This window comes from Mycteria americana, chromosome 1 (assembly GCF_035582795.1).
Source record: "Mycteria americana isolate JAX WOST 10 ecotype Jacksonville Zoo and Gardens chromosome 1, USCA_MyAme_1.0, whole genome shotgun sequence".
Classification (NCBI taxonomy): Eukaryota; Metazoa; Chordata; class Aves; order Ciconiiformes; family Ciconiidae; genus Mycteria; species Mycteria americana.
In genome coordinates, this window is record NC_134365.1 from 40,668,821 (window position 1) to 40,681,670 (window position 12,850).

At 42.7% G+C, this 12,850-nt stretch overlaps 1 protein-coding gene across 1 annotated transcript in view; it reads right to left on the reverse strand.

The window, feature by feature from the left end:
- Positions 1-216: 216 nt before the first annotated feature.
- The window catches only part of PTPRB (protein tyrosine phosphatase receptor type B), a 46,688-nt gene continuing 34,054 nt past the window's right edge, over positions 217-12,850 (reverse strand). The window contains exons 22-32 of the mRNA XM_075495584.1: positions 11,544-11,627; positions 11,409-11,426; positions 11,222-11,303; positions 10,671-10,761; positions 9,389-9,465; positions 8,440-8,574; positions 7,231-7,353; positions 6,853-7,016; positions 5,464-5,599; positions 2,210-2,330; positions 217-1,147 (exon numbers count right to left, since the gene is read on the reverse strand). Coding sequence (XP_075351699.1) covers positions 1,125-1,147; positions 2,210-2,330; positions 5,464-5,599; positions 6,853-7,016; positions 7,231-7,353; positions 8,440-8,574; positions 9,389-9,465; positions 10,671-10,761; positions 11,222-11,303; positions 11,409-11,426; positions 11,544-11,627 — 1,054 coding nt within the window. The 3' untranslated portion in view covers positions 217-1,124. The remainder of the gene's footprint in view (positions 1,148-2,209; positions 2,331-5,463; positions 5,600-6,852; positions 7,017-7,230; positions 7,354-8,439; positions 8,575-9,388; positions 9,466-10,670; positions 10,762-11,221; positions 11,304-11,408; positions 11,427-11,543; positions 11,628-12,850) is intronic.

Below are 12,850 nucleotides of genomic sequence, written 5' to 3' on the forward strand. Positions count from 1 at the left end.
CAGGCAACATCTAAGTGGAGGAGTCTTTCTATGCGGATATGCTGGGACCATGCTTTCCCTCTGTGAAAGCAAGTGGAATTTGAAGGAGACCACCACTTAGGCCAAGGCAGCTATGCTGCAAGCAGCTTAAGGCCAAAGCCAGTTGTGTAAACTGTGGGATATACACCTTTATATGTCTTTATTTCAATGCATTTATGATCTATTTTTTTAACTGTCATGGTACAGCATTGTTTTTAATGAGCTATGGAAGTTGCCAGACTTCACATCCTCACAGGTCTGTTAACGTGAATGTCTGAGGCGTTTCCTTGAACACCTTTCTTATTATAATTGTAGGCGAGTGAAAATGCACAGACACAGGCTGTGGTCTGATTCTGCTCGCTTAAACCAGTGTAAAGAAATCAGAATGTGACCTGTTTCCCCTCAAAGCATGTTTGTGTGGGAAAGGTCTGCTAGACTTCACGGCAGCGTGTGTTGTTTGATATTTTTCTACTACGTCACATTGGACTGAAACAGTTGCTTCTAGTGAGGTGGACCCTGTTTTGCTTGGCTGTTAATGAGTTCTGTAAAAGGTATGTCATTGTGTTATGGGTTATACCCATGTTCATCAGATCACAAGCAGTAAGTTTAAAGTGTAAAGTAGCATTGTAATTCCTATACAGGACTACTGTTCCCTTGCTTAATAGTAGCTTATTTCATCTCACAAACACTGAACTACTTTAAAAAAATGAGGTTCTCCTTATAGGATTTTTCCTGTGTGTTACATGCCAATACATAACCTGCCCCAAACGCAGCAGTCCTGTTAGCCATACAATTTAAAATAGTTATGTAGAACAGTTCATAAAAACTGTGATAAGAAAAAAATAGTATTATCTGAAGCTTAATATTAATATAAACAATATAGAAAAAATACATATTTACATAATGCCAAAATACAATTATATACATTAATATCTATTACAGTTAAATTATATATCTTTTAAAAAAGTCACCAGACCAATAAATTATACACAGTCTCAACAGAAAGGTCTGGCACCTTTCTAGTGCATGAAATACATACATAAAAAAACCCAAACAAAACCCCTAGTTAACAAATGTGGTCACAAAAGCAGTTGTCTGTAACATTCTTAGTGCCTTGAATAAACAGCATCTGAAAGCAAGGAAAACTGAGATTAGAAAAAATAGAACAACCCAGGTGGCTTCACGTTCAGCTCTGCCAGCTGACTACAGTGCTCTGAAAGGGGGTTGTGTGCCAGCAGCGCTGGCTGCTGACTGATGAGACAGCTAAAGAGCAGATCCCCCCTCTGCCTTTGCTAGCACTCTCAACGTGCGGAACCCCAGTTATTTCAGCCTTTGGCCTCCTCCAATCCTGCTTCACCTGCTGATGACAACTCTGATTTCTACGGGCTAGATCAAGGAAATTATTTTGATCTCTCATCATATAATCTCAATTCCCAATGTCCCAATTTGAGGAGCTACTGAGATCCTGCTGTCTGACTCTGAAAACTTCCACAGCCCTTAGGAATTAGCTTGACCAGGACACACAGGCCACCTCTCCTTACAGCTTCTCCAGACTGATCTTCCAGCCATGAGAACCAGAGGTGAAGGGCAGTGCTAGTGTCAGGGTTGCTACTCCTCCAATTCTTATCCCCAGGGGACTGGACACAGGCTAGGGAAAAGAGCCTATAAGGATGGAGAGTTGGGGGAGGAGGAAAGAGCACAGCCTTGGACATCTACATTAGCTAGTCTAGGCAGATGGGAAGTCTCCTAAGGCAGCCCACACAGTCAACAGAAAATGAGGGTGATTCAGGACTGAAATTGAAAACCATCAATGACAGAAGAGACCAGTGAGCCCAGCCAGTGGCCTCAGTGTGCTCAAAAGCAGATGATGTAAACACTGGTGAGGTAAAGGAGGAAGCCAATATCATGATAGGGAAGAGGTTCAGTTCCCCCAACAGCAAAGGAATCATGAAGTGTGAGACAGGGAGAGCATGAAGGTAAGGTAGGAGCAGGAAGAGATGTTATAATGACTACTAATGGAAGAAATTAAAATGCAATTGCAAGAGTGACAAGAGCAGAGCAGAGGAGAAATGAAGGTCCAGGAAGAGAACAAATATTGATGGCAAGGGATAGCACAGTTTGCCCCCTCAATTACATAGTCAATGAGCTATTACATTTGAAACACTTTACAATTTGATAAATTTGCACTTACCTCTGTGATACTCTGGATTCACATTTTCATATATTGGAAACAAGGGATTTTCTTGTTCACTGCGAAGTTTTCTGGCTCTTAACACATCTCTCACACATTGATGTAGATACACATATTGACACTGCAAAAGAATTTTTTTTTAAGTCACTCTGGGAAATTTTGTAATTTAATTTTCTGTATTGTGAAAAATCATTACAGGCTAACTGTCATACAGAGTCAAAGGTGGTGTTAAAAGTGAAAATATACTTCTAGAATTAATCTCCTTTTCACACTAGTAATATAGTAAACTTTTGTGATCACCTGTTTTTAGAAATGCTACCAGTAAAACATAAATAAACATAATATGTTTTGACAGATAATGTCATGAGTGAAAGCTCTATCAACTGTAAGGCATAATTTGACATGATGCTGTGTTGGATAGCTACTACTTCTGAATGCTTTGGTATAAAGTATGTGTAACAGAACTAATATGTACAGGGAAGCACACAGAAGAGACAAACAATTTCCTGATTTTTTGTTCTGAAAAGAAATATTTTCCACAGAATTTTATCACAATATATAAATATTTCATAGAACTTTGATGAACCCGAATGTTCTGGCAAAAGCAGTATTTTTTTGATCCAATGTAAGTTATAAGATTGCTTCTGACTATGCGGCGAATGACAGACTGTCTTTTCTGAAGAGCGCCTTTCATACAAGGGAGCTAAGATGACACTCACAACCAAAGCAGGGAGGGTCAGCATGTTATTGACTATTTATCAAACTACCTTGATAGTAGTATCCCCATGCTTTGCTACTCTTTGTGGTTTATGATGTGGGCCATTATTGTGTTTTGATTAGCGTAGCATGGTACCCCAAAATTAGGTGGAGCATCTTTATATATCGAGATGTACCTTTTTAATATTACCTCAAAGACATAATTTCTCCAATAAGCATATGCATTTTCTCCCCCCACATCTTCTACTTGTTTTTCACAGGAGCTATTGCTCTGTGCATTTTTCTCAGTGCTCTGGCTCTGGGAAAGTGAGGATGCCTGCTGTTATGCACATACGGCTGCTGCCTCTGTGGAGCCGAATCCTGCACCCCACCCACCAATTCGGTGGAAAATTGGCCAGGGCATGGAGACTTCCTTTGGCAGAGACTGAAATGGTGGACAGCTTCTTTGCCTGTGTTACAGCTGCTGTGCTGAGCCCACTGCCTTTTTTGCTGATGGACAGAGTTTTCTGTTACTCCCCTGCATCTCTCCAGCTGCAGTCTCTTGTCTTAAGCAGCTTTCAGCCAAGTCTGAAGCAGGGGCAGTGTTTTGTTCCTGCTGTTTTACTGTGACTGCATAATGTCAAGCAGGATAGTGCTGTGACCTTTAGCTGGAGCATCTCATTGCAAACAGTCCTATCTGCTGGCCTATGCTCCCCAGTGGGATTTGGCTTCCACCACATCAACAGATGGGGACCTAGATTTTATCTCAACCCCAAAACAGATTGTGGAAGCCAAGACATGAACGATAACACCGGGAACTAGGGTATTCACACACATGAAATGGAGTTTGTGGGGCAGATCTTTTCTTCCCCCTCTCCCCATCTCCTTTACTTCTTCTTAAGAGATGTGTAAGAATTACTTCATAATTCACTGCTCATGGCAAACTTTTAATCATCATAAAATTCCAGGATAAATTTACTTCATTTTCTTGCAGGAGGATGAGAGATTGTATTGCTTGTGCTCCAAGCTACCTTGGTGAAAGGCAGTTCCAAATCAGACACCATATACAGATGCAACTGACAGTTCAGATTAATAAGACTTGCTGAGAATACAGCATCTCAGTGGCTGTGCACTGACACAGCTACATGGTCAGTCAACAAGCATGTTACAGCTCAAGCGGGGTGAGTACGTGTGAGCTGCAAAAGCTTTCTGTCAACCTGTCTCTGGGATGCTGCTTGTGAATTCTTCCAGGGACAGAACTGATTACAACAAGGATCTGGGTAAGACTTGAGCCACTGCTGGTTTGGGGCAGAAGTGCATGTAGTGCCAGTAGTGGCATAGTGAGGTGCTTCTCACTATTGCTGTAGATATTTTGCTTGGGTCTGGCTGCCTTTTGACTTAGATGTCATGTCAAGCTCATGCCAAAGGTGGTCTCTGTATCACACAACTTTAGTTGTTTATAAGCCTGGTGTCAAATTTAGGTTCTTGAGGTAGTTGCCTCTTTTATCCAGCTAAGGAAAAAAGCCACCCTCCTGAGACGCCTGTCTGCCTTTGCTGACTACAGCTGATGGGAATGTAGAAGGTGAGATGGATCTGTCTCTGAGGATGCCCAGACCAAACTGAGAATCTGCCTCCCCTGCAAGAGGTCTTCTGTGATTAAGATAGTTCCAGGAAATCTCTCTTTTGCATTCCCAGTTGAGCCTCTCTTTATACCCATGTGCGACTTTTACATCTATCAGGAAGTGCTGTCACTGATATTTTCGTTTCCAAATTGCAACAAAGAGCTCCATTAGTATCAAGCTACAGGCAGACCCATCAAACTTGTTCTGATTCCTCTATTAACAGTTCACAGGGAAAATGTAAAGACTACCTCCACAACTTGCCTTTATTAAATCAGCTCCTAAGTGTTTAGCTGCTATTAGTGTAAAGTTATTTTCTTGCAATTTTAAAAGCACAGAAAGAAATCCCAAACACGTACTTTTGCTGCACTTCAAGAATAAATGTACTTGCTTTTGCATAGTATGTTAGGAGAATGCTGATCAACTTTCCAATACCATTAATGAAAATGACAGAGCAGCTCAATAAAAATGAACTGCAAAGCCACAAGGTCACAGTGCTTAGAGTTTTAAAATTATGTACATCTAATTTTCTCTGCCCTCCATTCCTTTTCCCTATTATGTTGACCTATCTGTCTGGTTTAGGCTTGTCTTCCAAACCCACCCCTGAAGGACCTATCTCTGCTCAAAGCTCATTTACTGGACACTGCACTAACACAACAATGTGCTGTTAAGTGTCTGCTGCCTAACACTGCTGGGGTGATTATGGGCCAGTGCCAATAGGAGAAATCTACAGGAAGCATAGCTACCACTTGTTATGGTTTGGACCATATGAGAGCCAATGGAAACAATCCTGAACTAGAAATTCTCACAGAGCTAAAATATATATAACTAGTATTTCACAGTGGAGTAACTGTGAAGTGCTTTGAAAGCCTTTAAGATGAGAGACTGATTATTATATACTGCAGCTGGTGTTGCTGTTGTAGGCTATCCAAAACTTACCTCTGTCTGAACCATGTGAACCCGGTGAAGCCTTAGATCATGTACTGCTGCATAAATATCGACAGTGTCCTTTGAATCCAGCTGCTGCAGAATTCGGTCCAGTGCAATGAATGTGCCAGTCCTGCCAACACCAGCACTGGAAAAGAAAACAACCCAAAAGATTTAAAAGGAGATGGATCAAAGCATTCACTATGTTAATGTGATACTTTTGTAAAGTTCGTATCTCCAGGGTGAGAAGCTCATTGTTCAAATGGCATCTCTAGGACTTCCAACACTTTATAGTGGAATTTGTTTAGGAAGGAGGAAAGGATAGCAATGGTAGAGGTATCTCTGCTACTGCCCGTACTGCTTTCTGCTTTGGATTAACTCAGTCATTGAGATACACTGAGACTGCACCTGACTGTAACTTTTAAACCTCTTCTCTCCAGGGATAAACCAGTAGGCTTAATTCTAAAAGGTAAGTTGGCTTGTGCCTTATGGAAGGGCAGAGCAAGGCAAAGTATCTCAGAGTCCCCAGTAGCTGAAATGCTGGGAGGTGGGGTTTAGAGACAGGAGGCAGGGAAGAGGAAAGCTGACCTGCCAGTGATACAGTAGACATCTGACATGTTGCGGCACATGATGTACAGGCAGACACAGGCGGAGTCATATAAGATACATGCCTCAGCCCATATAAGGGGTGGAGGGGTCAGATACTACATTCAGGTAGTACCAGTGAGCATATGGCTTTATCAGAAGGTACACACAGGACCACACTGCACTCTCTTTCTCACTGTGTAACCCCATATTCTGCTGCAGCTCGCCAGTGGATCACAGATCAGGCAGTCCGGTTTTCCTTTTTTGTATACGTGTGTAGGGGTGGACCACAGAGCAGAGGAAAAACTGCAGCCCTGTGGCTGCCAGAGATGGCACAACAGCAGAAGAGCATGAGAAGGCAGTAAGGAGATGGAGTCTCAGTCAGAATGGGGGAAAGGATGGATCTGCCAGCTAGTCTCAACATCCATACGTAGCCAGATTCACTCCTGGGTATATCGTACCTTTTCAGAACACCCCTTTGTGACGCAGATGTTGGGCCGCAACAGCAGCACACAGGCAATTTAAGAATGCAAAAGCTTATGAGCAGTGGCAGCTGCTCACATCTTTAGTGCTCTCCAGTGGGCCCACAGAGACACAGTGGTTCCCCGCAAATCATTTTTGGGGCATCTCCAGGGTGAGGTTGTGAGTGACTGCATGTACCTTCGGGTGCTGCTCTGATGTATGTGGAGACTTAAGCCCATCAGCTATCTCTCAGGTTCTGTGGCTGCCCATGGCCTAACAGGGATGAATATTTGGGATCTTCCCAAGGGTACATACAAAGGCTCTGTGCCACTGACCTTTTGCTGCTGCACATACCTGCAGTGCACGATAGCTGGTCCTGTGTCTGGGGTCCTGTTGATATAATCCCTTACAGTTCTGACAAACTGGATCAGGGATTGGGTGGTCTCTGGCACACCATGATCTGGCCAGACAGTGTAGTGGAAGTGACGAATGAGCCTCGTTGAGTCAAGCTGCTCTTCCTGTTGTGATACAAAAGTGTGGGTCATCAGAACAGAGGAGAGAGGAGGGGACATACAAAACATGCACCTTCAGAGCAAATGCTACAGCTGCCATCAGAGATGAGCTGGGCATGATGCAACTGTGCTACAGCAGAATAGACCTTCCTAATTTCCTAATTTAGCCTTGCAGGTGTTTTTAAGCCAATTCATTAAAAAAATATGAATGCAAACGTACACTGCAGATTTTAAACTCTCGTATTGTCCATTCTGGGAGCACTGATTCAGACAGCATCTCAACGATCAGGTCTCCATAGTACAAGGAATCCTGGTCAAGGGGCCAGTAGTGATCACACTTCACCTGCAGGGACACAGAAAAAGATAGATTTAGTCTCAGTAACAGCTGTCAACAATGCCTTCATCCAGCACTGACAGAAGCAGACTTCAGACCTCCGGTGCCTGAGGATGAAGGAAGAATGGCAGCAGCCTAATTCAGAGAGAGATGCCACCCCCTGCCATGTCAGCTCACCAAACAGGGCCTGGATGGGAAGGGGCTAGGACGGGGCTGGGAAGTAGAAGTTCTCATCATAGATGTTTGTGATGGGGAGAATGGGAAGCACTTCACTGGTGCCCTCTTCTGGATGCCACAACATTTTCTGTGCCAACTCAGAGCTCTGCTTGGATGACAGCTAGGCCTCCAGTGCCCGCTTCCCCACCTCTTGCTGAGACATGACAGTGGGGTCCCACTCAGAGCCAGTGAGGGGCAGGAGGAGACAGGTGGCTGCCTGTCCTGCATTTGCTTTTGCCATCTCCTCAAGAAAAAGCGGTAAACTGAATGGAAATATCCCCATATGTGCCAACAGATGATCACTACAAGTTGTACAGATCTAGTCCCTGTCTGACAAAGGGTGCAGGATGTGGTCATACCTGGGGAGGTGGATTGCTGAGACACCTAAATAACCTACCTACGCTTGCATTCAGTAAGACTGTTAAGCACGTGAGTAGTCTCTTTGCTTACTACATCAGGGCTTATGCATCAGAGAGAATTCCATGTATTTAATGAACAACATTTGCTCTCTAGAGCTTATATTTAAAGTAGTAGTTGATTGGAGTTGATGTGATAAACAGGCATTTTTTGCTGGCAGTTATCCTTCTGCACGCTTAAGGGGATTATATTAGTACTAGTGAGCAAAGTGCTGGATTAGAGACCAGAAACACCGAGCTCTGTTCCTAACTCTAGCCTTGACATGCTGCATGATCTTGGGATGGTGACTGCATCCTCACCTCACAGCCCTAATCTGTTTCCAGTCTTTAGATTATACCTCTTATCTCTTACTGTGTATCTCCTTGACTGGGGCCTTTGGCATTAGTGTGATGCAAATAATAAACATAAACTTTTAACAGATGTTAAAACAGTCATTAATAATAAAGAAGAGTCACTGCTCACCCGGCCCTTCTCAACACACTGGGTTACCATGACAATATTGTGAACATTTTGTTCCCATGCCATCTTCCAGAACTCATCTTTGGTACCAGGCAAAGGGCCCTGAGTTGCTATGTATTCCCTGCGGAAATTATTGCCCTGCAAGTAAAGAGAACGCCATTAGTTTCCATAAAGGCAGAAAAAAAAGATCTTATAGCAACTGTACAAGATGTGGAGTCACAGCCAGGGCTCTGCAGCAACAATGCCCTTGCTGGGACAATAGTTTTGAGAGCTAAATTGTTGCCTTGGACCTGGAAGCAGAAGACTGGCTGGAGCAGAGAGAAGGAAGAGACTGCGGCAGTGTATCTAAATATTGTTCCTTTTGTGGCAGTCAAAGCTTTTTACTGTTCTATTGTGTTCAGCACCATCCCAAGCAATTTTGGAACTACTAGGGGGTTTTGTTTTATTTACTGTTTTTAATAAATTAGCTGAGTTCTGGCTTGAAATCTGGATTGCTAAAGCCACTACTATCAATCACAACTCTCTGGCAAAGGGCATTATTGTAATCTCAGCCAGTTTCACCATCCTGCAAGGTGTCAACACTGTCAGGATGAGCTACAGCTCCACAATGAGGATGCCACCTGCAGTGATAGCTACAGTTGTTGTGGACACTGTATAAAATCAGTGACCTTTAAAAATGTGTCCTTGGCCAATTAGACTTGCTATCTTACATAACTATAGCAATCCAAGAAAGTGTCCTTAAGTGCTGGCTAAATCACTCACAGTTAACTTAATGGCAGTCAGGCACAGCCTTTCAGCACACCCACAAAATGAATTCTCAGACTTTTAGCTCAAGTGAATAAATGAAGGGGGAGGGGAGCCTTAAGCATCCGACTTTATATTCAGTTTCAGTTGAAGGACAAATTACCACTGGAAGGAGGACTCTGTAAAATACCATCCTTGAGTCACTTACTGGTATGTAGCTTGCATTAATGTAGTCTGAGCAAGGGTCATCGTCCACATTGGAAAGCTTCACTCTTGATGTATCATCTAGGAAGAAATTGATTGCAAGAGGCTTATGGCTAGGTCTTGACTTTCAGTCCCTCTCCCATTTACAGAAATACATTTGTGAAAGGACTGGCAGCATCATTACAAGGATTTTATATGGAAGGCTAATTTATAGGAATAACTGTTTATATTTGTACTGCCTTTTTCATCAACGAGTGCTGTGGAGTGTTCCAAAGATTGATGGGTGAGAAGGAAGCAGTGAATATCCAAACATTCCTCTGCCGAGTTGCATAGGATTTGTTATGGCAAGAAAAGCCACAACAGCATCCTCCTTTGATCCTGACAGCAGTGTGCTGTACTGGAGAGCAGTGCCCAGCGCTGCCATTGAAAGAGTGGTAGTGCTTCAGTGGTCTGCACAGCTCCCGAGCTAACGTGTGTGAGCAGGCCAGCTGTCTTCCCTGGGACCAGTGGCATCTCCAGACTACAGAGACGCACAGAGTGCCTAAACTACCAGGTCACCGATTTGTGAGATAATGCCATGTTGGATCTCAGTCAGGCATTGTTTCTTGTACATTGTGGACATGCTCCCCAGCCCGGCACGGCAGGCAGAACACAGGAGATGCAGTGAGGCTGTGCTTCAAGCACATACCACATCCAGCAGCAGGGCAGCATGTGGAGCAGCGAGTCATGTGGTGTTCCTCCTCGATGAACAGCATGTGTTACCTCCAAAATTGGCAGATAGGAGATTAAAGGGGGAAACTCTCAATGACAGGTCTTGCCGCAGAAGGACAGGGCCTAACCTCACATGTGTGTCTTACCACGCAGAACCGCACTAGCTCTACATTGTATAGTAGGTTTGCTGTGTCCTCCACAGAAGAAAGATTTGGCAAGGTTGTCAAAAAGCACTGACTGGCTGACACCCTATAAGTAAACAACCCTACTGTTATTTCTACTATCCTTGTTATCAGCAGTGACTGAATGCCCATAATAGCTGGAGGTTTTTCTCTCCAGACTGAATGCTAGTCGTTACATTTCTAGTGTGAAATGAAATTACTGGTCTGTGTGAAAACATTCAGGGCCATACATCATCTGCCTCCAAGCACCAGAACCTGAGCTGGCAGAGGTATTTCATCTCTGACAGGAAGAAGGGAAGGGATTGGCTGCACTCTCTTTTCCACTAGGCTTGCTGAAAAAAGTGAAAAATAGCTGTTGTGATGTAATATTACACAACCAAACCTAAAACTTACAGGGCAATATATTATTGTATCGATTTTTCCCTCTGTTCTCTGGCAGAAGTGCTATGTCACATGTCTGGTTTCGACCCACATCTTTCAAGTCCTGCAAAAAAAAAGTAGGAATAAAATGTGAGGTGAAAATAATTAAAGGACATGACAACACAGGGGGACACAGTGCTTATCAGCTCTCAAAGGCCATGGACAGAGAATGGGCGTTTTTTTAAAAGAACAAACTGAAATTAAATAGCTAATCATACTAGTTTAAAGCAAGCACATGGCTGGCAGGTGCTTTCCATGCTTTATCACACAGATGTGCCACACAAATGAATGCTCCTGACCTCAGCCAGATAGGTATCAGGCAGAAGCTGCCAACCAGAAGATGCTATGCCAAATGAGAGCTGGTTTCTGCATTAGGGCAAGTGGAGTTCAGGTGAGACTCTCAAACTTATTTGGAATTGTGTGAATAAGACAAACAAATGCAGGCCTTTCTAATGCATTAACCCATCAATTCAGCCAGCCCGTCCCTTCATAAAGCAAGTCCTTTGCCTAGATTAGGATCCCACCTCATACTCCTTGGACAGGAGGTAGTTGGAGTCTGCTTGAAGTTTGGTGAAGTGTGCTTCAAAATGACTGACTTTGATCGGACTAAAATATTCAACAGGAGGAAGAAAATCACAGGATGAATCACAGTCATAATTTATCCAGTTGGTTATCAAGAAGCTTTTTTAGGTATTAATTTTTTCTTTTTACCTGGAAGTTTTCCGGTTCCTAGAAATGATTTCAAAAAGAAAAAGAAACACTTCATCAGTGAGTGACCAGATGTGACTGTTCATCCATGATGCCATGTTAAAATAATGCTCTTAGAAACAAAACTTCTGACTTTACCCTTTTTGCCCCAAGTTCAGATGGACTGACAGTGGCCTGTCCCTGCGAATGCTCAGCCTTGCTGTAGGTCTTTCGTGGCCATTGCTGGAATAAAAAGGAAGGTATTCTGTTTTACCTTTATGTTCCGGTACTGATAAGAGCTACTAATAACATAACTTACATCATTAAGCTGGAAAAAAGGAATTTGAGAAAGTCTGTTTGGATTTGTGGCTCTGATCATGTGACATTGCTCTCAGCTGTGGCACAGAGTTTTCTTGTATTTTAGTTTGGTAACAGTGATGCAGAATGTATGCACGTGCACAGGCAATAAGACTTTTTTCTTGCTCTGAAACACTCACAGATCACTCTGATCGCTCCTATCACTCTGATCACTCCTATCATGAAGGAGGGTGTCCTATGTTAAGATGGACCCTAAATTGGTTGATTCTCTACATGCAGAGAAGAACATGTAGGTAGATTTTCAGACTCTGCAGACCAGGCCTCTAGGAGACACCCAGGTTCATAGCAGAAGTAAGCGGCAGCACCACAGTGGGCTTTAGGAAAGCTGCAGAAGTGGTACTGACTCCACACAGTTAATGTTGCCTTTCTTCCTTTCATTGCCATCTTCTCCTTCGACACACATCCCTTAGAGAACACTTTCTCTTTACGTATGATAAGGGAAAACCATACTGGTACTTGCAGTCCTGCTGGCTATATAACTTACAACAAGAAACCTCACTCTATCTGAAGTTTATCTACACTAAAAAATTGCAATGAGATGTGCAAGGTGGAAAACACATCAATCTGCACTCTATTCATGCTCTATACGTCACCATGTACTGAGACGGTTAGGAGTGCAGAAGTCTATACATGCAAAAGCAGACTTTATTTACTATAGTTAATGATTTGTGCCTCTTTTTTTTGGATGGCATATAGAAGAATACACTGAATTTGTTCATACAGTCTAAGAATAGCATTGCTAAAGGGTAAAGTCATTCTGCCTAAAAGCTACAACAGAAAACAGTTTTTTTCCAGTGTGAAATTCTGGCATCCGAAAAGCAAACTCAAAACAAAATAGACCTAATCTTGTGTCAGTAAAAGAATGAATTTCAGATTTTCAGAGTTTCGCATGTAAGGGAAATGTTGATTTTTTTTAATTTCAGAAACCACAAGGAATTTCATATCTCTTTCAGTCATGCAAAATGGTTTAAATGGATAAAGCTTTTTTCAAAGTTGAGACAGTATTTCACTTTTTAAAAACATATTTAAAATTCACTATTTAAGATTCATCTAAAATGTGAAATATACAACTATAATGGACAGAAAAA